Here is a 25,758-nt window from a genome sequence, read left to right as displayed (position 1 = left end):
TAAGTAATTATTTACAAAGAATGGACTTAGGTCACTTTTAATATAATCAAGCCTTTAATATTTTGTAAAAGATTCGCCCTTTAAACGTTTTACTTAAAAATATTTTTTAAGTGCTAAAGTTATTTTTTATTGGGCCTATACTTATGTGGACTTTTTGGGCTTATTCTAAGTTTGATACAACAGATCTTAAGCTTGAATTAATTTAGGGAATTGATTTGAATTGTTGATTATATCCATAGTTAGACAGCAGTAACGAGATCTTTTTCATGTCTTAGTATCAAGACTTGAAAAAATAAAAAATTAAACTTAATGCTTCTCCAATTTTTTTATCATGGAGTTTAATTAAGGGGTTATGACATGTTCTGCTCAGTTCATATGGAGTTGGGCTCTATAAGAGCTTTAATGGAAGTGTTTGATCTTTTCGGGTTTTGCCTTTTGCATTTATTTGACGTTAAAAGTTGTAACATGGGTAGTTGGGCTTTGTGCTATTGGAAACCCTGGATAATTTGTCTAGATATGGATGTTCAATAATCTTACAGTTGAATTGAATTGTGTGATCCTTAAAAATATTTTCAAATGTATAATTTGGCCTGTAAAGTGTATTAGTTATAAGAAGAATTAAGGTATATTGAGAAACATATTAGCAACTAATAGATTTACTATGATCACTGCGTTGTAGACCAAGAAAGAATTATGGTTTATGGAGATGTGTTGAATATTTTTTAGGTTTTGTTTGGAACTGTGGTGATGTAACTTTTAAGTTATAGCTGTTGTAGAAAAAAAATTATAACTATCAAACAAAAGTTAATAATATATAGTAAATATAAATTTTAAATAATAATTTTGATAATATTATTAAACATATAATAAATTTTTCATTATACAAGTGAAAAATCATATCAACATAACTTAAAAGTTATAGTAGCCAGTGTTTACCAAATATTTTTATGTTATAGTTTTTAAGTTACAGCTGCCCAACTCAATTTCAAATGCATCCTTAGAGTCCTACAAAGTAGTTAAGTGAAGCTTTTCTTCTTAAATGACATGCAATCCAGAGAATTTAACTTGGGATCCGGATGCAGCTATTAGAAGTTGTGATGTTGTTAAAGGCGTAGATGTTGTGATTAGAAACTCAAGAGGAGAGTTGATGACGGGGTCAATGAATAGAATTGAATTTCTAGAGGAGATGGAATTGGCAAAGGCTAAAGCCATAAGGTTTGGAACCAATGTAGCCAAAGTTTCATGCCTGTTATGTATCTCGTAAATTTCTTTAATGAAAGATTATAAATTTCAAAAAAAAAAAAAACTCACGTAATTTTTTTTTCATTGTTGGATGAGGAGCTTAGTGCATTGTTCAATCCATTTTATTAAGGGATCAGGGTCCTAGTATGTTGTAGCATATGTAAAATTTTTATTAGCATCCTTAACGTTTAGATGACTATTTATCTATTTATTTATGTTATGATTTTTTAGAATTTATTTGATTAGATTATTTGATTGGATCTTTATTTGAAAAGGTATGCATTTGAGAAATGTTGAACAAACAAAAGTTATGCTAGAGAAAATTTTAGAAATTGTTAATTTTACATGTGTTCAAAAGAATTATGATACATTTTATATTTAGACTGAAAATAATTGATGTGAAAATTGAAAAATTCTACAATTTATAACTTCAATATTTAGTATTTTTTTAAAAAAAAGAATTTTCCCAACTTATAAGTTAAATTAATTATCTAAATAATTAATATAATTCAATGCAGTACCAAATATGAGATAAATAAAAAATAATATAATACAATATAGTACCAAATATTATACACTATTAATACAATACAACGTCAATATGATACAATTTAATGGAAGATAACAAATATTAAATAATTAACATACAATATAATGTATTAAACTTACCATTAACATTAACATAATGCAGTGTGCTAAACGCAGTGACATGACACTTAAAAGAGATAAACGCACCTTTATGACTAAGTTGTTGAAAAGTACAACTTAATTATTTGCATTAACAAGTACACAAGCTAATTTTAACCATATAAAGAAGCAGAATGGCGCGGACTAACAAGCACTTCAAGCGGAGTAGCCTTAGCAATGGTTAGGCCCATTGCCTCTCCCATGTCAACCGGTTCATCTGATGGGGTTGTAAAATCAAACCCATGCACTAATGAAGCAAGCATTAGTTGCATAACTTGGAGGCCAAATGACACTGCAGGACACATTCTTCTTCCACTGCCAAATGGTATCAATTCAAAATCTTGTCCCCCAACATCAATATCCTTATGCCTAGTAAGAAATCTTTCTGGCTGAAATTGACATGGCTCCTCCCAAACACATGGATCGCGTTGAATCTTCCAGGCGTTAACAAACAGTTGGGTGCCTGCAGGGACGTGGTAACCATTGACGATGCATTCTTCTATACACTCGTGAGGTAGTAAAAGTGGTGCAGCGGGGTATAAACGCATCGTTTCCTTGATAATGGCCTGCAAGTAAACCAAATTTCTCGCGTCCGATTCATTCACTGGCCTTTCAGTGCCAACCTGAATGTCTAATTCGTCTTGTGCCTTCTTCAGAACATCGCGATTGTTGACAAGTAAAGCAATAGCCCATGTCAACGTAACTACTGAGGTGTCTGCAGCCGCTACGATTAGAGTCTGCAAATTAAAAGCAGTAAGCAATCTGTGACATTCATATAACAATACAAACACAAACACAAAAGCTTTTCATGGGCATATAATATACCACGCATATTGCTTTAATGACAGCGTCAGCATCGCGATCAGGAAGCTGCTCTGCATTATCATCAAGCAAGGACAACAACACATACATGAAATCCTCGTCGCCCTTAGCATCACCAGAATCTCTTTTCATCTTGTGCTCATCCAACCATTCTTGCAAAATGATGTCAAAATATTTGGCTGTCTTGCTCATTAATCTCTCATAGCCGCCGATATCTAGCCATCTCAGAAAGGGCAACGCATCGGACACCACGAACTGACCAGACAAGGCAGTGAATTTTGTTATTTGCTGTTGCCAATCATTAACCTCTTGTGATTGTGAAGTGTAACGTTTTCCGGCAATTATTCTCAAAATAATGTCAAGTACTGTGCCCTCGAGCCAATGGATCATCTCTACCGAAACTACTTTACGTGAACTGCTGCTACTTATGCAATTCTTGTATAACCTCTGGATTGAAGCCTTCACTTCGGATTCACGTACATGTTTGAGCTTCTCAAGGCGACGATTTGACAGAAGCTCAATTGTGGCTATCTTACGTGACTGACGCCAGTAGTTGCCATATGGTGCGAAGCCTATGACCAAAAAGTTGTACCCCAAAAGCTCCGTGGCCATTGTTTTGGGGCGACCTGCAAAAGCTTTGTCGTTTGTGGTAAAACACTCCTTGGCAATTTCCCAGTTGCTCACCACTAAAGCTTGCTTCACTCCCAATTTCATAGTGAATATCGGTCCATATTTGTCAGCCATGTTGCCCAAAACTCTGTGAGCTGGCTCTGACCCTCGTAAGATATGTAGGTGGCCTATCAAAGGCCATGCTCCCCCTGCTTCCGGTGCTTGTTGAGCTTGCTTCTTCTTGAGTGTCCTTTTTTGCCCATTTCTTGAAATCAATAGGAAAATTGAGAGGAATATCACTAAGGCTGAAATTGCTGCAGCAACAGTTGATTCTGCTGAAAGATTATTCATGGCCATTCCCTTGCAGCTGACTCGGGGACTCTGAATGAAGAGGTTACGTCAGAGCAATGCCTACACAGTATATAGATAACATTTAAGTGTGCATGACGTACACGTAAGTTCCGCTAGCTGACAAACCTTTGCTAATCCTATGGTCAGTTTTATACATCAGGGGCCACAATGGCGAAGTTTTCGACGATGGTATATTTTTCTGATTAATCAATGACTTTATACGGCGAATTTGGTGGTTGCCAAACAATTGTGATAAACATAGTACATAGATATGATACGACTTCTCTTGTAATTTCAACCTTTAAAATGGTTGGAGAAAATGGTGGGATATGATATTTTTATGGGAGGACTTGGTAAACTTCATTTGCTCTAAATATCAGCCACAGGACGCAGCACTTGTTTTGTTTTAATTATGAAAAATTGTCTGGGATGACAAAAGTGCATGGTCCTGAATATCCGGACATGGCTAAGGTGCAGAAGCTGCAAGTAACAGCTTCGAACTTTCCCATTTCCATCACCTTGCATTGGGACCTCTTTCTCTCTCCTCTAGCACCCGTGGAAGTTCCCTATTGGCTGCTGCTACTTACAGAAGCTGTAACATAGACTTCTCCTATATCATGGGTCGGGAAGCGTAAACCAAACTGTGGTGTCGGCAACACAAATGAAAATTGATCTTCTGTCCATCAATTAAACAGTTTTATCACTTGGGTCCACTTGGCTTTTGTCATTATATAAATTCTATTAAATACCACTTTTATTTCACCCTTAGATTTTTGTCCCTTTAACTATATTACACGAAATAATAATAATAATGATTATGATGATTGTTTTGATATTTAGAAAAAGTTATTTTGAATATTGACTGTTGATATCTTATGAGTATAATAAGTTTTAAAGAAAAGATACAAATAGTTAAAAATAAAAAACTTGAGGGACTTAATATTATTCTTTTAAATAAAAATCATCAGTTTTTTTAAATAAAAAAGAATTAAATTTGAGTGATATTCGAACTTTTTTTTTTTTTGTTTAAATTCTTCATCAGCCTATTTTTCAGCCACCCCATTTTTTAAACTTATAAAACTCCTAAACTATGCCGGGCTCAAAATCTCGATAAGACTTAAGAGTATCAATCGAGCATTAGCCATTCAATTTCAATCAATTGTATGACAAAATTGGAGTCACTGGAGAGGAATCCAAGAAGCCATTGTCCAAGCATGAAAATCCAAAATCAAGTTTTCTAAAAGGGTGTTAACAAGTTCTTGGAATCTCTTGTTTGTGGTCCTTGAATCTAGACACATGATTTGAGAGATTTGGCTTTTGTAACTGAACCTAGATATGGGTTTTTTTTAACAAAAAAATATACGGTCAAATGACTCAAATACATTCAATAACTGTTTAATTGTGTTGTGAAATTCTTCCAAATTAATAATTCAATTTCAATATTCTTTTTCACTCGTGCAGCAATCTCAACTTCAGAAGGAATGATGGTTGGGCTTTAGACATGGTTGTCAAAAATTGCAAAGGGGAGATCATCACTACTTCTTTTGCTGGAGATATAGAGTTGGCAGAAGTTGAAAGAGTGTGTGTAAAAGGATTGAACTGATGATAATGGTATTTTTTTTTTAGTGTATTAAATTATCTGGTATTCGAAGATCACAGTAGGTCTCGACTAATGGTATATTATGAGTATTGAATTATGTTGAGAGATAGCAAATTATTTAAAAATTTATCATAAGTTTAACTGAGTGATGGAGGTTGGCGAAAGAAATAAAAAGAGATCAAATATAGTTATTTATTAAATTTTTAAAAATAAAAATAACTATTTACCTTTATAAAATATGATCAAATTTTAATTTTTTTAAAAATCTATCATTATCTCGTTAAGTCTCAAACGGTCCGTCCGAATTTACTTATCTATAATCATAATCCAATCCTCACCATCCAAGATAATAGGGGCAATGTGAAAATATTATAAAAAAGAGGCCTCAATTCGCAATTATGGAAAGTCACTCCTCCGTATAAAAGTGCCGCGTAACTTGTACTTTCAGAAGCCCTGCCGCACTTTGAGTCGAGCAAACAACCAAATCTCGCCTGTCGCCGCCTTCATCCCTTTAAGAAAACAGAATGGTTTGCGAAAATATTTTATCTTTCTGATTTCCAAAAATATTCTTATTGAAAAAAAAAGAATTGTTTTTATTTAATATAAATTTGATTTATTATATTTTTTTTTCTATGACAGACCTTCAAGCGCCGGAACGGCGGCCGCAACAAGCACGGCCGTGGCCACGTCAACTTCATCCGCTGCTCCAACTGCGGCAAATGCTGCCCCAAAGTATGCATTTTGTTTTGATTTTTGTATCGCTTTAATTAACTAAAATTGTATCTTTTTTATTATTATTAGTATTACATGGTTCCCTGTTTTGTTTTGGTCATTTTGATAAAAATCAAGAACATTGAGAATTTTGCCCCCCCAAATGAGGCAATTGTGTGGCATTACGGGAAAGAAGATTCATTTTTTCAGTTATTCCATATTTTTTGTAAACTTGTGTCATGATAAATTCTGCGGATGTATTGGTCAAATCATACAGTTAGACTAGACTAGAGTTGTTGTAATGATGTTAAGTTTGCATTTAAAAATTAATTTATATGCCTTTTGTTTATTGTAATTTGACACAATTTTTTTTTTTTTAATTTTGGGTTGTGAATGGATGAAAAGGACAAGGCCATCAAGAGGTTCCTTGTGAGGAACATTGTTGAGCAAGCTGCTGTCAGAGACGTGCAGGATGCCTGCATCTATGATAGTAAATATCTAGTACACATGTTATTATTTCTCTTATTTTGTAATTAATTATGTATTGTTTGAATGGGAAATAATGGGAATCTTTTATATTTGATGCAGACTATGTTCTGCCTAAGTTGTATGCAAAGATGCAGTACTGTGTCTCCTGTGCAATTCACTCGCATGTGGTGAGGGTTCGCTCGCGCACTGACCGCAGGAACCGTGAACCACCAAAGCGTTTTATGAGACGCAGGGTATCTTTTGCATGTTTCTATTGAGATTTTTTAATCAGGGTTTTGGCTAATGCTCTCTGTTCATATTGATTTTTAGAATGATTTATGGTTTATAGATGTAGGCAGATAGACCACTTACCTAGTCTGTTTTATCACAAGGATTTCCTTGCCAGTAGTAATATCCTCATTCAGCCTGTTAAAAAAGCTTACTTCTGGGTTAGCCGCAGAGAGAGGGGGGGGGGGGGGGGGTGAGGAAAAAAAGGAGACAGTGTTATGTCTCTGTGTGGTAGCTTTTTCATTTGTTTTACCGGGAACTAAAAGCCCAAATTGAGGATGTTTTTGGTCTTGGGATAGTTGCTGTGTGATTTCTGTAGCATTTGAAAAATGGTTAAGCTTGTCAGTTTTATATGGTCTTCATTTGTGCTTGCGTACTTGAAAATTTTCTTCATTGGCTCTTATATATATATATTTTTTCTTTTTTTTCCTTTTCATTCAGGATGATTTGCCAAAGCCTGGTCAGCCTGGTCAAGCGCCACGCCCAGCCATCGGAGTTCCAGTTCGCCCATGAAGTCTATTCCATTCTTAATCTGCTATTATGGTTTTAGATACCTACAAGCACTTGAATTTTGTGTAGGAAGTTTCAATGTTTCCCGCTTATTCTTTTTCAAAGTCTTAAGAATTATTGTTAAAATTTTGGGATTTTTAATTTCAATGACAATTATAAAATTTTGTAGTGGTAGGAATTCATTTCAGTATATTGAGAAGGTATTTCACACTTGTTCCATTAAGTTTGATAGGCTCTAGTTGTTAACCCTTTTAAGGTTATCAAGTCAAGCTTACTGTCACACCAAGGTTAAGGTGAAATTAGGAATCTTCATCTTAAGGGACCTTTGGAATTAACATGTTTTCAAGTTGGAAAAATTAGCTGCAAAATAAGTTAATTATAAACATTTATACATATTTAATGAGTTTCTTAATTTTATGTTAGCTAATTTAGGAGTTTTAATATTTGAGTTTCAACTTGACTCTCAATATTATATGACTCATTATGATGAACTTCATAACTCATGAAATTTTTAATTTACCATTTAATAAATAAATGTTATTTCAGTTGGAATTCAAAAGAAATTAAGATACTAAATAGGTAAAATGTTGTTGATTCTTACTTGGAGTTAAATTATTTGTTTGAAATTCGTCAGATACGGTATATGTTGTTTATAATTTTATGGCAGATAACATTTTGTATAATCTTTACTCTAGAGTGAAAATTGAATGACTTGTCATTTATAAATGTAATGACATATCAAATAATGTTTAAGGATCTTGTATGATGTATTATTTATATTTTTGAACGTGAACCCTCTTCAAATCTTTTTTCTCTAATAGCCTCTAAAATGAGTAGTCTTGACTCTTGAATTTTTTGAATTTTAATGTTAATAATTTAGGCAGACTTGTTTCACTTTGTTTACTATTAAGTCAATTTTTTTTTAACTAGAATTGGAATATTGAGAGAGACTACGAGAGGGAAAAAAAAAAGACTAGGAAAGAATCCTAAGTCTATATTTTCAGCTATGATGTGTATTGATTTATTTAAACAAAATGACTTTAAATTTAATTATGTTATATTAGTTAATCGGTGATAATTGCGTCAAAGTATACCTTGTATGAAACTATATTAAAATCAATTCATGATTTTTTACTGAAACTCAGGAATCGGTTTCTTCCAAGTCAATATAATTAAAATCATTTTAATCCACCCTTTTCATAATTCATTGCGGCCTTCGTTCCGTTCAAAATCTTGCAGTTGGCCTAAAAAAAAAATATTTGTATCCCTTGGGTGCATATGGGCAGTCAACTCCTGTCTACGGAGACGCAGTTACATCGCTAAATTCTGATTGCTTCCGGAAAAGCTAGGCATGGCTTCTGCTGCCAGTCTTGTCCATACCAACATCACTTAGCCTATGTTTTTTGGCAGCCCTGAAGTTCCTTGGCAATCCTGATGCATACTACCATGGGACAATTTGTCTTGATTGCATTGGAAGCAATGTGTGACCTACTTGCTACGTATCCCTCCTGCAATAGTCACTAGGCATGGTCATACAAGGAAATGCAGAATGGAGCTGTGGACATCGTTTCTTTATGCCCAGTTGAGGGAAGAATAGCTGCCTTATTTTACAGCTTTCCCAAGATATCAATCCTTCATATGACACAAAGGCTTGGTATGTAATAAACACTTTAAAGAGTCTACTGCAAGAATACCTTTTGCATGGCGCTCATCATGGTCTCTAAGGAAGGAGAATTAATCTTTGCACGGCTTGCCATCTAATGAAGTTAGAAAAATCACCAGCTACATGGAATTTCAACACAACAATGCAGAATAAATGACAGAAGAATAGGATTGTCATTTAACAAACCGAAGAAATTAACGTAAGTCAAGGACCTCTTCCAGTTTGATGTATCCAAATGGCAATCTGGGGTCACTTCCATCTATCATCCGTGATAAAATTTTTCCCAGATCAGTTCATGTGCCATTACCAACCCATCCCACTTCTCAGCTGAATTTAATTTCTGTGATGTGTGTAACATCATGAAGAGGGCCCGTCCATAGGGGCTTATGGCACCACCAGTGAGCCAGAGCCCTGGAAGAACCAACAGAATTAGAACGTCCTCCAGCTATAAATTGAACTGAGTTTGGTGCATTGTTCAATCCATTTTATTTAGTGATTAGGGTTCTAGTTTGTTGTGGTATATGTAAATTCTTTTGTTGTCATCTTTATCATGAGATGGCTTTTATCTATTTATTTATGTTATGATAATTTTTAGAGATTATTTGATTGAATTATTTTCTTTGATCTTTATTTCACAAGATATATATTTGAGAACTGCTCCTGTGTGTGTATATATACACACAAAAAATTTTAGAATTTTTTAATTTTACATATATTCAAAAGAATTGTGATATCTTTTGCATTTATACTAAAATATAATTGATGTAAAAAATTATAAAATTTACAACATCTACTTTATCATTTTTTTCTAAGTACTAATTAATATTTTTTTCCCAACTTGTAATCTAAATTTTTCACCAAAACAATTAATATAATGCCATGCAATGCAACACCAAACATAAAATAAATAAAAATTAATATAGTACAGTATAATATCAAATATTATATAACATTAATATAATATAATGTTAACATAATACAGTCAAAAGCAACTTATCAAACGTTAAATAATACAATGTAATATAATATGTCAAACTCACCTTTAATATAATACAATGTGATAAACGCACGGTGATGACACCCATTGATATAAACACAAGCTCATGTTTAGCAAATAAAAAGCTACAGGGCCATCATATTAAAAGTCCAAACTAATGCGGCAATTGCCGCATTAGCTACCCGACTCACAGTCGGGTTTAACTTAATGCAGCAATTGCTGCTTGTTTTGTTTTTTTTTTTTTTCTCTCTCTCTCCCTTTTTTGCTTTTGCAACTATCGCTGGAGTCTTGCTTTTTGAGTTTTGCGTTTTGACTTTTACTTTATAATAATAATAATAATTATTATTATTATTAAATATAACTTTTAATTTAATATTATTTTTATATTATAATTATTAATATAAATTAATAAACATGTAATTTATTATTCAATATTATTATATTATATTTTTTTTACATTATAATTTATTAATAAATTTATAATTTATTATAACTAATAATAAATAGTTAAATTTGAATAATATTAATTTAAAATTAATAATAATATAAAATATTAATACAATATAAGTATATTAATATACTATAATATAATATAATATTTAATTTAAATTAATCAAAAAAATTATTACAGTACAGTGTAGAACCAAACATGCATAATATTATTATAATACAGTCTTAATGCAATACAGCATAATACAATACACTAATATTAAAATAATGCAATAAAACATAATACAATACATGTCCCAAACGCACCCTAAATTGTTGAAAAGTACAACTTATTTTTGCCTTAACAAGTACACAAGCTAATTTTAACCATATAAAGAAGCAGAAAGGCGTGGACTAAGAATCACTTCAAGTGGTGTAGCTTTAGCAATGGCTAGGCCCATTGCCTCTCCCATGTCAACCGGTTCATCTGATGGGGTTGTGAAATCAAACGCATGCACTAATGAAGCAAGCGTTAGTTGCACAACTTGGAGGCCTAATGACACTGCAGGACACATTCGTCTTCCACTGCCAAATGGTATCAATTCAAAATTTTGCCCCCTAACATCAATATCCTTATACCTCGTAAGAAATCTTTCTGGCTGAAACTGACATGGCTCCTCCCATACACTTGGGTCGCGTTGAATCTTCCAAGCGTTAACAAACAGTTGGGTGCCTGCGGGGACATGGTAACTGTAGTGAATCAGCAAGCCTATAACCAAACTAAACTGACCACTGCCCTAGGATGCTTGTGATTTAGTCAATGCAAGTTGCACACCCCCAAGATTTATTCAGACGAATTCACCCAAGAACAACAAAGCACAATAGCAATGAACACAAACAAGAAACTGAAACAAGAACCAAGAAAAGAACCACAGACACCAAGATTAACGTGGTTCAGCTGAGCATGGAATGCTCAGCTTACATCCACGGGAGAAGCCTCAAGATGAGCTTTATTGATATTACAATGGAGATTGTTACAGAGCCTTACAACAGACGTTACAGAGAACAGATTAACACTTTCTCTCTTTGCAAACCCTCTCTGCAAGACTCATGAAGATCGTCATGAATCACCTCAGAAACTCAGCCTTTATACTCTGTTCTAAGTAGCCAGCTTGATTTCCAGAATAAACAGCTCGATGCCACGTGGTTTAACAACCTTAACGAACTCTGATAACCTTCGTCACATGCTTCCTCACGTGGTTACTTAAACTGATATGCAAAACGCGCTCAAGTCCTGTCGTTTTGATCAATTCGTTTTCTGTTGCTAACCAGCTGATAAGCACGTGAGTTTAATGAAGCTTTACAGCTCCAAAACGTGGTCGTTTCTGGAACCAAACTTGATTCATTCATCTCACAATTCTCCACCTTGAATCAAAGTTTATCCTCACTCTAAATCCTTCTCCAACCCTTTTGCATATTGTTGAGTGTTAGAAAATGCATATTTATAAAGGAGAAAACCGTCATTTTACATTTTAAGTCTTACTAACAACCCTTACTGTTATATATTTAACCTTCTTGTGATTTAATTACATGTGTTTTATTTTAATTAAGTATTTTATGTATTTTAGGGGCATTATAGTCATTTCACAATAAAGGAGAGATCAGACGGCAAAACGGACATCACTTTTGAACTCAGGACGGTCGAAAACCTTAGGAGGAGCATAAAAGGAAAAATGGCACTATTCACATGTACGGTACTATTCACGTGTACGGTACTGTATACGTTACTGTTCACGACACTGTTCACATAAACGGATGATGACGTGGCATTGACCGATGATGTGGCATTGACTGATGAGGTGTCACGATCCTGTTGGACTAAAATTCTTATGCACTGTTGATGGTGACGTGGCAGCATATCAGTGGACGAAAAATCTCGCGTACAGTGCATGCATCACACAGGATTATTTTCAACCAAACCGCGTTACTGTTCATCCGGGTCAAACCGCGTTACTGTTCAAAGTCGGGTCAAACCGTGTTACTGTTCATCCGCGTGGTCAAACCGTGGACTGTTGACTGATGACGTGGCGCAATCCTGAGCGTCCAAACTGTTTTTAATCCGATGGCCATGATTTACTCCATGTATCTATAAAAAGGGGGCCTCCCCCCCCTAATTTGATATCTCTGAATCCATTTTTGGGATCCATTTTCTGTAATTCCCTCTCCATCTTGTATTTTCTTTGTATTTTAATAAATTCCCATTTTGCCCCTAGTTCAATTATGAGTGGCTAATTTTCTTTCAAGCTTGGGTTGAAGGTGAAGTCTCAACATGTGTCATGGGCTTAATTTGGTAAATTTATTTTCTCTTCCCCTCTAGTTTTTGTGGATGTTTTGACTTCTCGTCGACAAATAATACTAATCTTGTCTAGTACCGCCTTGGTTTCACCGGCCCTCTGGTACAAGGTTATTATTATTTGGCACGATAAGCGCTTAGCACCATATTGATTAGAGCGTGGTTCATGAGGTGTGGATTCCCCCCTCATGATTTAATTGGTATTAATAAGGAATATTTAGCCCATGATGCATGTTGATACGGATCCAGATACCCAAGTACGTCAATTTAATAGATTTTCTCTTCAATTTATTCTCTCAATTGCAATTCCAATTTTAGAATTTATTCTCGCCATTTTAATTTAATTATTAGCATATTCCAAATCATTTCCACCATAAATCCAACTACCCATTTACAAAATTAATTCTACATATAATTAAAATCCACCTCCTCGTGGGATCGACACTCGTCACCATTAGTCTATACTACAATAGATTCGTGCGCTTGCGAGTACATTAAAATTTGCACAACAAGTTTTTGGCGCCGTTGCCGGGGAGGTAAGTAATTTTAATTCATAGAATTAATTTTTGTGAACAATTTCTTTTAATTATTTTCTTGTAATTTTTTTTATTAAAAAAAAAAGAAAAAAAAATTGAATCTGCATTTAAAGGTTAGTATTTTTTTTTCTTTTTCTCTTCTGTAAAATTCTGTAATTTAATTTTTAATTTATTTTTCTTTGTAATTTTTTTTTGTTTATCTTATTAATTTATTTTTAGTTAATTTATTTCACATATTTGTTTTTGTGTATTTTTATAGTAAGGTTGTAATAGCGCAATAAGGTTAGTATCGTAATTTCTCCCTCTTCTTTATTTTTATTTGTTTTGTTCCCATCTTTATTTTCTTTTTATTTGTTTTGCATGCATGGTCGTAGGTCATTATTACCTAATCTTGAACCTATAGACCTTGAATTAGAAAAAACACTTCGCACACAAAAGCACATTAAAAATAAATTTGAAATGGATTTGCAACCACAAGAGAGGCCATTTAAGGACTACTTCAGTCCTTTAGCTAATTTGAGCACATCATGCATAAGATACCCTAATGTAGCTGCTAGGAGCTTTGAACTAAAACCTAGTGTGCTAAATTGTCTCCCCACATTTTATGGCCTAGAAAATGAGGATCCATATAATCACTGAACGATTTTCATGCCATTTGTCAAACTTTTAAATATGAAAATTTTTCAGACGATGATGTTAAACTTAGACTATTCCCATTTTCTTTAAAGGATAGAGCTCGTTCATGGTTAAATAATTTACCTGCCAATAGCATTTCATCATGGGAACAAATGGTTACAAAATTTTTAAATAAATATTTCCCAGTGCATAAAACCAACGCTATTCGCAGGGAAATCTCGGAGTTTACCCAGAGAGAGGACGAGCAGTTTTTTGAAACATGGGAGCGATTCAATGGGCTACTCTTGAAGTGTCCACATCATGGGTACGAGAAATGGCACCAATGCCAATACTTTTTGGAGGGATTATTGCCGAATGTGCAAGAATGGCTAATGGCAACAAGTGGAGGAGAGCTAATGTCAAAAAGTGTGTCAGAAATTTGGGAATTCTTCCAGCGACAAGCGGACAATTCCCAACAACGGAGTCGATCACTCAGGAATACTAGAAGGATTAAAGGAGTGAATGAGGTTCACATTGGCGAGTCAACTTCAGGAATCAAAGAAGTCAAGGAGATGGTTGAAGGTCTTGCTCGACAAATAGCATCATTATCGACTGCTAAATCAACAGAACCACATGACCATGACTCATACTCAGATCAAGCCAATGCCATAGGTGTAATGAGAAAGCCATCAAATTACAACCCATACTCCAACACATATAACCCTGGATGGAGAGATCACCCCAATTTTTCATGGTCTCAAGGATTCCAACAGAATGGACCAGCAGCTCCAGCTCCACCAATGCAACAAATTTCTCAAACTTCTCAAGCCTCTCAGCCACCATTTAGACCATACAATCAGAACCAGAATTACTCTCAGCCCAGACCATGGGAGGATTCATTCCAGAATCTTAAGAATCTTACTCACTCCACGATTGAGCAACAGAACCGCACCATTGATGGACTACGAAATGAGTTGAGAGCAGGCTTCAACTCACAAGCTCAATCAGTTTCAAGCCTTGAGAAGATGGTGGGACAACTTGCTTCTTCAGTTCAGACCTTGGCAATGACCGTTGAGAAAGGTAAGTTTCCAAGTCAACCAGTGCCTAACCCTAAAGGAGTGCATGAAGCAAGTACCAGTTCACCACAGCAGCATGGAGAAGTCAAAGCAGTAATGACCTTGCGAAAAGGAAAAGAAGTCGACAACAAAGTGGAGATGCCGGTGACAAAAGAAAATCAAATTGTACCTGTGAATGTTGAGGACTCACCACCGGAGGAGAGAGAAGAAGCCAACCCACGAGAATACGTTCCCAAAGCTCCATTTCCTCAGAGGTTAGCGAAAGGAAAAAAGGGAAAATCTACAGGTGAGATTCTCGAAATCTTCAAACAGGTAAGTGTTAACATCCCTTTACTTGATGCTATAAACCAAGTTCCATCTTATGCCAAGTTTCTTAAAGATTTGTGTACTAAAAAGAGAAACATGCATGTTCAAAAGAAGGCATTTTTAACAGAAAACGTTAGTTCTATACTCCAACATAAAATTCCTTTAAAATGCAAAGACCCAGGCTCCCCCACTATCTCATGTAGTATAGGGAACCACACAATTGAGAATGCTTTGTTGGATTTAGGAGCTAGTGTAAATCTTTTGCCTTACTCTGTATTCGTGAAACTTGGACTGGGAGAATTACACCCAACTCCAGTGGTGTTACAGCTTGCAGATCGGTCCACGAAAATACCTCGTGGTATTGTGGAGGACGTGCTTATCCAGGTAGACAAGTTTTATTTTCCTGTTGATTTCATTGTAATTGACACTCAACCAATACAGGATTCAAGGAAGCACATCCCCATTATTCTAGGCCGACCTTTCTTGGCAACTGCGGATGCTCACATTCAATGTAGGACCGGAAATATGCAATTGTCCTTCGGCAACATGACTATGGAGTTGAACATCTTCAACATTGCCAAACAACCTCACAGTGCAGATGATGGAATTGTTGATGTGGATTTAATCGAAGCATTAGTTGATGACACTTTTCTTTCAAACCTTAGTGATGATCATTTACAAACATGTTTAACTCACTTTGGTTTTGATTTTGATATTGACAGATCGGTTGATGAGGTCAACGCCCTGCTTGACTCAGCACCATCTATGGATACTAATAAATGGAAGTCAAGAGTTGAGCAACTAGCACCATCAGAGAAGCAACTCATTCCATCATCAGAATCACCACCGAAACTCGAGCTCAAACCATTGCCCAACACTATGGAATATGCGTTTTTGGGAGAAGAAAGTACTCTGCCGGTAATCATCTCATCATCCCTAAATGATGAACAAAAAGGTAAGTTGTTGGATGTTTTAAAAGAGCACAAAAGAGCATTAGGATGGACCATAGCAGACATCAAAGGTATAAATCCAGTAGACTGCATGCATTACATTCACCTTGATGAAAATGCTAAATCTACTAGGGAAATGCAACGTCGGTTAAATCCTAATATGAAAGAAGTGGTTAGAACTGAAGTCCTTAAGCTATTAGATGCAGGTATCATTTACCCAATTTCTGATAGTTCATGGGTCAGTCCTGTACAAGTTGTCCCTAAAAAGTCAGGAGTCACAGTAGTTACCAATGCTGATAATGAATTGATACTCACTAGAGTGACTACAGGATGGCGTGTATGCATTGATTATAGAAAATTGAATTCTGTCACACGTAAAGACCATTTTCCTTTACCATTTATTGATCAAATGCTTGATAGATTAGCAGGCCATGAATTTTACTGCTTTCTAGATGGTTACTCAGGATATAATCAGATTCCCATAGCACCAAAAGATCAAGAGAAAACTACTTTCACTTGCCCTTTTGGCACATTTGCATATAGGAGAATGCCATTTGGATTATGTAATGCACCTGCTACATTTCAACGATGCATGTTGAGCATTTTTTCTGATATGGTTGAACGATTCCTTGAAGTCTTTATGGATGATTTTTCTGTCTTTGGTGACTCGTTTGATCAATGTTTACATCATCTAACACTAGTTCTGCAGAGATGTATCGAGAAGAACTTGATCTTAAATTGGGAGAAATGCCATTTTATGGTAAAACAAGGTATTGTTCTCGGTCACATCATTTCGAGCAAAGGTATTGAGGTTGACAAAGCCAAGGTGGATCTCATTTCTAATCTTCCTCCACCTAAAACAATCAGAGAAGTAAGATCTTTCCTTGGGCATGCTGGTTTTTATAGACGTTTCATTAAAGATTTTAGCAAAGTTTCTAGACCCTTATGCAATTTACTTGCTAAGGATGCACCTTTTGTCTTTAATGATTCATGTCTTGTGGCATTTGAAAAATTAAAGCATTTGTTGACATCATCACCCATCATTCAGGCCCCAAACTGGAACTTACCATTTGAGCTAATGTGTGATGCATCTGATTATGCAGTAGGAGCAGTATTAGGACAAAGAGTTGATCGAATTCCCCATGTTATTTACTATGCTAGTATGACATTGAATGATGCACAGTTGAACTATTCAACTACTGAAAAAGAAATGCTAGCAGTAGTGTTTGCATTGGAAAAATTTCGATCATATCTCATTGGTTGTAAAATAATTATATTTACAGATCATGCTGCTCTTAAATATCTTCTCACAAAGAAAGATGCAAAAGCCAGACTAATTCGTTGGGTGTTACTTTTGCAGGAATTTGACTTGGAATTCAAAGATAAAAAAGGGACAGAGAATGTTGTGGCGGACCACCTCTCTCGTCTCCATTTTGACACAATTACAGAATCATTACCATTGAATGAGTCATTTCCAGATGAACAATTAATGAATGTGGAAGTATTACCTTGGTATGCTGATATAGTTAATTATCTTGTTACAGGTAAACTTCCAGAGCATTGGACCAAGCAAGATAAGGCTAAATTCTTTGCAGAAATAAAGAATTTCTTTTGGGATGACCCATATTTGTTCAAGTATTGTGCAGACCAAATTGTTAGACGATGTGTCCCTGAAAATGAAATTCAGAATATTCTTTCATTCTGCCATGAACAAGCGTGTGGAGGCCATTTCAGTGCTAAGAAAACAGCTACAAAAGTTTTACAATGTGGTTTCTATTGGCCAACTATATTTCGAGATGCTTACACTTTCTGTTCTTCATGTGATAGGTGTCAACGAATGGGGAGCATTACACGAAGAAACATGATGCCACTAAATCCAATTTTAGTGGTTGAGATTTTTGACGTATGGGGTATCGACTTCATGGGACCCTTTCCCCCTTCTTTTGGCCATCAATACATATTGGTTGGTGTTGACTACGTCTCGAAATGGGTAGAAGCAATTCCATGTAGGACCAATGATCACAAAGTGGTGATAGGATTTTTGAAAAGCAACATTGTTTCACGCTTTGGATTCCCTCGAGCGATAATCAGTGATGGTGGTGCCCACTTTTGTAACAAAGCATTCAAGGCTCTTTTGACAAAGTATTCAATCACACACAAAGTGGCGACCCTGTATCATCCGCAAACCAGTGGCCAAGTTGAGATCTCCAATCGAGAAATAAAGCACATATTAGAAAAAACGGTGAGGCCAGACAGAAAAGATTGGTCATTAAGACTTGATGATGCATTATGGGCATATAGAACGGCTTTCAAGACCCCGATTGGGATGTCACCCTACAGGCTAGTGTATGGAAAAGCTTGCCACCTACCTGTGGAACTCGAGCATCGTGCGTATTGGGCCATCAAGAAATTCAATTTTGACATGCAGCAAGCCAACTCAGAAAGAAGATTACAACTGGCAGAACTTGAAGAAATTCGCAATGATGCATACGAAAATGCCAAGATTTACAAGCAACGAATGAAAGTCTTCCATGACAAGCAAATTATGAGAAAATCTTTCACCCCAGGTCAGAAAGTGCTTTTATTCAATTCTCGCTTGCACCTATTCCCAGGTAAGTTACGCTCTCGATGGTCTGGCCCATTTATTGTTCATACTGTTTTTCCACATGGGGCAATTGAAATTAAAGACCCAAAGAATGGTGTCACGTTTAAAGTTAATGGTCAAATATTAAAGCCATATCTAGAGTACCAACCACATGAAGAAGACACCGAAATAAATTTGAGTGACCCACCAAATTTGAATTGATTTTTTTTTCTTTTCGTTGATTTGATTTTTCTTTCTTTCTTTTTATTATTATTCTTTTGCTAATTGAAATTGTTTTTGCATAAGTGTGTTTATTTTACCATTAAGTTTTCTCTTATCATTTTTAATCATGAGTCTCATACTTAGACCGTTCCTCCTGAACATTCTTAAACCACTTCAACGTGTCAAAACTCATCTCAAAAGACAGATTCAATTTTGTAAAACACATCGCATTTGGGCTCTACAACCACCAGAGTTAGTAGCCTATGTTGAGGGTTTAGAACACCAACTCAGAGACATTGAGAGAAGTGTTTACGACATCCAGTTGGAGCTTGAGGTAAATTCAATAAGAGGACGATTTTAATTTTCTTTGTGTGTTTTAATTTGTTTTTCTATTTGTGTGCTTTAGTTTGTTACCCCGGTGAAATGGCGGATAACGGTACTCCGTGACAATCAAGTCGGTTACTTCAGTTTCCCATAATAACTGATATTCTGAGGCGAAGGTATGGACAGAAACGAGATTCTAGCGAAGCTTCACAAGCGATTCCCTTCACTTCCTCAGAATGCCCTCCTTACGATCTATAAAGCTCGGTCCGAACGCATGCGATTACTCATGAGGAATAACATACCTGCTGACATCCGTTGGTTAATCGAGGCTAAAGTACGATCGGCAGGTGAGTTACCTCCAAAATTTATTGCATACATGCCTGGTTGTGGTAAAGGAAATTATGCAAGAAAACGACGAGCTCGAAGAATTTCTGTTGCTTGTCATAAGTGTGCCAGAATGAGTTGCAATAAAAACCCATGTTCTTTAGGAATGGTGTCTGATAACAGGGAAGATAAGATTCAATTCATTAGGGATGGCTTGAATAAGGAGTCATTGGATGATATCCTTTTGTCTCTTGAAACGCATCCCAGTGGATATGTGCAAGGAGCGATTCTCCAGTTATGGCCGTTATTCCAGAAAGAGCATGCACGATATAGTCTCGGGAATCTGACTATAAACGACCCTGTTTGCCAGTTTATAAGAAAACTGGATAGGAAGCCTATCCTCGACCCATAGAGGGCGTTCAAGCCGTTTCTGGACGTAAAACCAGAGGAAGATGTGAGCCACAGTCGCAACTACCTGTAAATATCCTTTTACTTTATTGTTATTTTATTTCACTATTGTCTTATTGTTTGCATTATTGTCTTTAATAATTTTATTACTGTTTGCTTTTTCCTTTTTACTGTTTTCTTTTTGACTTGCGAGCCACGTGCTTTACGCGTTATTTGACACTGACATATTACCTCATACACAACCATGACCCACTATCACCAAGACTCTTAAATGTGATTTCTTTTTTGTCAAGCACTCACAAATTGTTTTCGAGAAGTATCACAATGGCAGCTACTTCCAATAGACAATTCAAGAACATTTGTGTGCTTTCTGGATTTACCTATGGCAAACATAAAGAGTTCGTTGAGGCAGCCATAGATCTTGGTCGAAGCATAGCAGCGAGAAAATTACACTTGGTGTATGGAGGAGGTAATCGAGGGTTATCAAAAATGGTCTCCGAAGCAGCTTTTATCAGAGGAAGTCAAGTGTTAGGCATCATCCCAAGAGTCTTAAAACCATTGGGCAGTTCGTCTGACTCATCAACTGGAGAAGAGTTAGTCGTCTCAGGTATGCAAGAAAGAATAACTGAAATGCTTAATCATGCTGATGCTTTTATTTTCCTTCCAGGAGATCTTGCAACACTAGAGGCACTTATCACGCTAGCATCTTGGGCCCATCTGCACATCCACCAAAAACCCATCGGTTTGTTAAATGTCAATAACTTTTATGATGGCTTTATCGCATTTCTTAACCATGCAATAAAAAACTATTTCATTCCCGCTAATGTGAAAAAACTCTTTATTTGTGCTCACACTGCTAATGAGCTACTTGATCTGTTACAAGCGTATAAACCGGAGCTAGACCCCTGGACCTTTGTGTTGGAGCGCCCAAATAATGATGGTAACAGTAGCAGCAGTAAGAAGTACAAATTAGATTTAACTCTCCGCCTGTAAATATTTTCTTCTGTGTTGCACCACCCAGGTGATGTCTTCTAAACTCTACTTCTTTCATTTCAAACATCGAGGACAATGTTTCGTTCTGGTTGGGGGGAGGGAATAGTCGACAATTATGAAATTTTGGTTAAGTTTTTACTAATTTTTTGTTGTAGAAACTAACTGTTGCTAACTTTTTGAGTTGAAGATGGCTGAATATGGAGTGTAGTGACTCTAGAAACGCATCTTCATAGTTTAAAAAAAAAATTAAAAAAAAAAAACTTAAAAAAAAAAATTAAGACATTTTCTTTTTTCTTTATTATGTGTTTATGTTTATTTTTCTTCTTTTTAATTTATCCTCTATAAAAATGCATTTTCCAACTTTTGAGTCGAAGATGGCTGAATATGGAGTGTAGTTCCTCTAGAAACGCATCTTCTTTAAAAAAAATAATAAAAAAATCATTTTCTTTTCTATCATTTTAAATGTAACTTTTCTAAATTAATTTTTCTACATCATTTTCACATTTCTGCATGCATATTTTTTTCTTTTTTATGTTTAGAATAGGTTGGGGGGTAGAATGTTTTTTTTAAAAAAAAATTTTTTTTTGATTTGTTTTAACATTGGGTGACATGATTAATTTAAATTTTAGTATTTGTATTATCTTTGGTCTTAAGTGATGTTACATTATGTTTGCTACTCTACATGTTGATGTTGGAGACATATATGAGTTGCTTGAAGGAATGAACATGTCATAATAAGTACCAAGTGAGTTTTTGAGCCTATCATTTTTCTTGGAGAGTAACCCTTTTGCCCATTCTTTATACAGCTTAACAGTTTATTATTGTATACACGATCTCTAAATTTCTTTTGAGTTAACCCTTAATAAAAAAAAAAAAAGTGTGTTGCTACATTTGGAGGCCCATCTAACTAGTAGATATGGAAGGTTATTCAGAGCCATAAAAGACGATGGAAAGGCCATCTTTGATCCGTTTGAGCCTTTCTAGCCATCCATTTTATTAAATATCCATAGTTAACCCTTTTGAGCCTTTAAAAAAAAAAAACATTTTCTTTGTCAACTTATCATCTTGACCCACTCCGATTTGGAGTATTACCCGATGTCTTATAAGTTCCATCACCTATTTATGTTTGAGAAAATGTAAATAATTATTTTGTTCAGTGAAGTTATGCCAAATAAAAGCAAAAAAAAAAAAAAACAAAAACAAAAAAACAAAAACAAAAACAAAAACAAAAGTTGTTGTTTCAAAAGAATAAAAATAGGTGAAATCCACCTTGCAACTTCCAAAAAAAAAAAAAAAATTCTCTGCATTTTTCTCAAACATACACTTTGTTTTCCTTATTTCCCTTCTTTGTTAACCATGTCCCTAGCCTACGTTACGTCCTAATAAAAGTCCTTCTTGATTTTAGGGAACTATAGTCCGAAGTAGAAGATAGTTATATGGGCTAAAAAGATGTAGTGATGCATAATTAAAAAAAAAAAAGATAAATAAAGTGGGTTGACTAACATTTTATTTGACTTGAGATCGTATTATTTCTAAGCTGAGGGCATATTTATTTCATCTTGGTGAGAGCATGTGATATCACTTCTTTATTATTTTCTCTCTCAATTACCATTCATTGGAGTGACTATTTTTATTGGGATTAATTTATTTGTGAGAGTGTCACTACTTCCAGTGAGATTTTGGGGTTTGACATGTCATTCTTGAGAGTAGCTAAAACAAAGTCTACTGGGCTAATTCATGTGGATGGTTGATGTGGGTGTGATGTTGCTTTAGACTGGAGATAATGCTTATACTTTTATTTGATTGCTATCATTAATCTGATGGAATAAATACGAGTGTTTCTATTAAAAAAATATATATATTTTGAATTTGAATTTTATTTTCGCTTTATTTGCTAGGGACTAGCAATAAGCTGGTTGGGGGGTGTGTTGAGTGTTAGAAAATGCATATTTATAAAGGAGAAAACCGTCATTTTACATTTTAAGTCTTACTAACAACCCTTACTGTTATATATTTAACCTTCTTGTGATTTAATTACATGTGTTTTATTTTAATTAAGTATTTTATGTATTTTAGGGGCATTATAGTCATTTCACAATAAAGGAGAGATCAGACGGCAAAACGGACATCACTTTTGAACTCAGGACGGTCGAAAACCTTAGGAGGAGCATAAAAGGAAAAATGGCACTATTCACATGTACGGTACTATTCACGTGTACGGTACTGTATACGTTACTGTTCACGACACTGTTCACATAAACGGATGATGACGTGGCATTGACCGATGATGTGGCATTGACTGATGAGGTGTCACGATCCTGTTGGACTAAAATTCTTATGCACTGTTGATGGTGACGTGGCAGCATATCAGTGGACGAAAAATCTCGCGTACGGTGCATGCATCACACAGGATTATTTTCAACCAAACCGCGTTACTGTTCAAAGTCGGGTCAAACCGTGTTACTGTTCATCCGCGTGGTCAAACCGTGGACTGTTGACTGATGACGTGGCGCAATCCTGAGCGTCCAAACTGTTTTTAATCCGATGGCCATGATTTACTCCATGTATCTATAAAAAGGGGGCCTCCCCCCCCTAATTTGATATCTCTGAATCCATTTTTGGGATCCATTTTCTGTAATTCCCTCTCCATCTTGTATTTTCTTTGTATTTTAATAAATTCCCATTTTGCCCCTAGTTCAATTATGAGTGGCTAATTTTCTTTCAAGCTTGGGTTGAAGGTGAAGTCTCAACATGTGTCACGGGCTTAATTTGGTAAATTTATTTTCTCTTCCCCTCTAGTTTTTGTGGATGTTTTGACTTCTCGTCGACAAATAATACTAATCTTGTCTAGTACCGCCTTGGTTTCACCGGCCCTCTGGTACAAGGTTATTATTATTTGGCACGATAAGCCCTTAGCACCATATTGATTAGAGCGTGGTTCATGAGGTGTGGATTCCCCCCTCATGATTTAATTGGTATTACTAAGGAATATTTAGCCCATGATGCATGTTGATACGGATCCAGATACCCAAGTACGTCAATTTAATAGATTTTCTCTTCAATTTATTCTCTCAATTGCAATTCCAATTTTAGAATTTATTCTCGCCATTTTAATTTAATTATTAGTATATTCCAAATCATTTCCACCATAAATCCAACTACCCATTTACAAAATTAATTCTACATATAATTAAAATCCACCTCCTCGTGGGATCGACACTCGTCACCATTAGTCTATACTACAATAGATTCGTGCGCTTGCGAGTACATTAAAATTTGCACAACACATATTACTGACTGCACAAGCCAGCTAGGTCCAGGCAAGCTCTGAACTTAGCCACAGGAATCACCTTTGTAAATGCATCTGCAGGATTCTCATCAATATGAATCTTCACCATTTTCACAGCACCCCTTGACACTTCATTTCTGATAAAATGGAGCTTAATGTCTATATGCTTTGTCTTTTCATGGTGTGCAGGGTTTTTACTCAAGTGTATGGCACTTGAGCTGTCACAATAGACTGATACTGACTTCTAATGTAATCCCAGCTCTGTCACCAACCCCTTGAGCCAAAGTTCTTCTTTTACAGCTTCTGTAGCAGCTGTATACTCAGCTTCAGTAGTTGAAAGAGCTACTACACTTTGTAGTGTTGCCTTCCAATTTACAGCACAACCATTTAACATGAACAAGTATCCTGTAAGAGACCTTCTCCTATCTAAATCCCCTGCATAATCTGAGTCAACATACCCCTTCAGAACCTCATTACTTGCTCCTGTTTTGCCATACATCAGACCCCAATTTACAGTGCCATTGAGATACCTGAGTATCCATTTTACTGCCTTCCAATGGTCTTCCCCAGGTTGTGCCATGTATCTGCTGACTACACTGACAGCATGAGATGTGTCTGGTCTAGTTAAGACCATTGCATACATAAGGCAGCCTACTGCATTTGCATAGGGTACACTTGCCATATCTTGCTTTTCAGCTTCTGTTTGAGGGCACTGTAAATTGCTTAACCTGAAATGTGAAGCCAATGGTAGTTGCACAGGTTTAGCCTTGCTCATGTCAAATGTTTCTAACACCTTTCTCAAGTATTTTTCTTGTGATAGAAACATGATCCCTTTACTTCTATTTCTTCTGATCTCCATTCCTAGAATCTTCCTTGCATACCCCAAATCATTCATTTCGAATTCTGAATTCAGCAGCACCTTGAGCTTATCAATTTCTTCTCTATCTTTGCAAGCAACCAACATGTCATCTACATATAGAAGGAGGTATATGTACAAACCATCCTTGATTGTCTTGTAGTAAACACAACAGTCATAGCTGCATTTGATAAACTCATGTAGTTGCATGAATTCATCAAATCTGAGGTACCACTGTCTGGGAGACTGCTTAAGCCCATAGAGTGACTTCTTTAGCTGACACACATGGTCTTCCTTCCCTGGGATCTCATACCCTTCAGGCTGGGACATCAGTATTTCTTCCTCAAGCCTTCCATGCAGAAATGCTGTCTTGACATCGAGTTGATCAAGCTCCATGTCTTGCACAGCTGTTATGGCTAATATAACTCTAATTGAGGCATGTCTGACCACTGGAGAAAACACTTCTTTAAAATCTATCCCCTCCTTTTGTGTATAACCCTTGGCCACAAGTCTGGCCTTGAATCTCCTTGGTTCAGATCCATTTA

The 25,758-nt window shown here is 35.7% G+C and overlaps 3 protein-coding genes and 1 non-coding gene across 4 annotated transcripts; 1 reads left to right on the top strand and 3 right to left on the bottom strand.

The window, feature by feature from the left end:
- Nucleotides 1–1,922: 1,922 nt before the first annotated feature.
- Nucleotides 1,923–3,749, bottom strand: LOC18044013 (cytochrome P450 CYP82D47). The gene is made up of 2 exons (XM_006435840.2): nt 2,755–3,749; nt 1,923–2,666 (listed from the first exon to the last, which is right to left on the bottom strand). Exons 1-2 carry the CDS (start codon nt 3,715–3,717, stop codon nt 2,043–2,045), a joined length of 1,587 nt encoding a protein of 528 aa, XP_006435903.1. The 5' UTR covers nt 3,718–3,749; the 3' UTR covers nt 1,923–2,042.
- A 2,014-nt stretch (nt 3,750–5,763) lies between these two features.
- On the top strand, nt 5,764–7,409 carry LOC18044012 (40S ribosomal protein S26-3). The gene is made up of 5 exons (XM_006435839.2): nt 5,764–5,838; nt 5,951–6,043; nt 6,428–6,512; nt 6,611–6,744; nt 7,220–7,409. Exons 1-5 carry the CDS (start codon nt 5,836–5,838, stop codon nt 7,289–7,291), a joined length of 387 nt encoding a protein of 128 aa, XP_006435902.1. The 5' UTR covers nt 5,764–5,835; the 3' UTR covers nt 7,292–7,409.
- A 3,351-nt stretch (nt 7,410–10,760) lies between these two features.
- On the bottom strand, nt 10,761–24,466 carry LOC112098904 (cytochrome P450 82A3-like). Its single transcript, XM_024185573.1, has 2 exons — nt 24,367–24,466; nt 10,761–11,110 (listed from the first exon to the last, which is right to left on the bottom strand). The coding sequence occupies exons 1-2, from the start codon at nt 24,464–24,466 to the stop codon at nt 10,761–10,763; spliced, it is 450 nt and encodes a 149-aa protein (XP_024041341.1).
- LOC112099355 lies at nt 14,106–14,209 on the bottom strand. Its single transcript, XR_002906159.1, has one exon. It is a non-coding gene; the product is annotated as a small nucleolar RNA R71 (small nucleolar RNA).
- Nucleotides 24,467–25,758: the final 1,292 nt, after the last annotated feature.

The sequence above is a fragment of the Citrus clementina genome, unplaced genomic scaffold (assembly GCF_000493195.1).
Source record: "Citrus clementina cultivar Clemenules unplaced genomic scaffold, Citrus_clementina_v1.0 scaffold_4, whole genome shotgun sequence".
Taxonomy (NCBI): domain Eukaryota; kingdom Viridiplantae; phylum Streptophyta; class Magnoliopsida; order Sapindales; family Rutaceae; genus Citrus; species Citrus x clementina.
This window is presented reverse-complemented; position numbering and strand designations above follow the sequence as displayed.

Bases quoted from the DNA above. Each gene is read 5' to 3' on its own strand.
- LOC18044013 (XM_006435840.2), bottom strand. From the start codon at position 3,717: ATGGCCATGAATAATCTTTCAGCAGAATCAACTGTTGCTGCAGCAATT. The intron at 2,667-2,754 runs GTATATTATATG...TTTAATTTGCAG, and splicing joins TCATTAAAGCAATATGCGTG to ACTCTAATCGTAGCGGCTGC.
- LOC112098904 (XM_024185573.1), bottom strand. From the start codon at position 24,466: ATGGTGAAGATTCATATTGATGAGAATCCTGCAGATGCATTTACAAAG. The intron at 11,111-24,366 runs GTCAGTAATATG...ATGTCCCCGCAG, and splicing joins GGACCTAGCTGGCTTGTGCA to GCACCCAACTGTTTGTTAAC.
- LOC18044012 (XM_006435839.2), top strand. The intron at 6,044-6,427 runs GTATGCATTTTG...ATGGATGAAAAG, and splicing joins GCGGCAAATGCTGCCCCAAA to GACAAGGCCATCAAGAGGTT. The intron at 6,513-6,610 runs GTAAATATCTAG...TATTTGATGCAG, and splicing joins GGATGCCTGCATCTATGATA to ACTATGTTCTGCCTAAGTTG.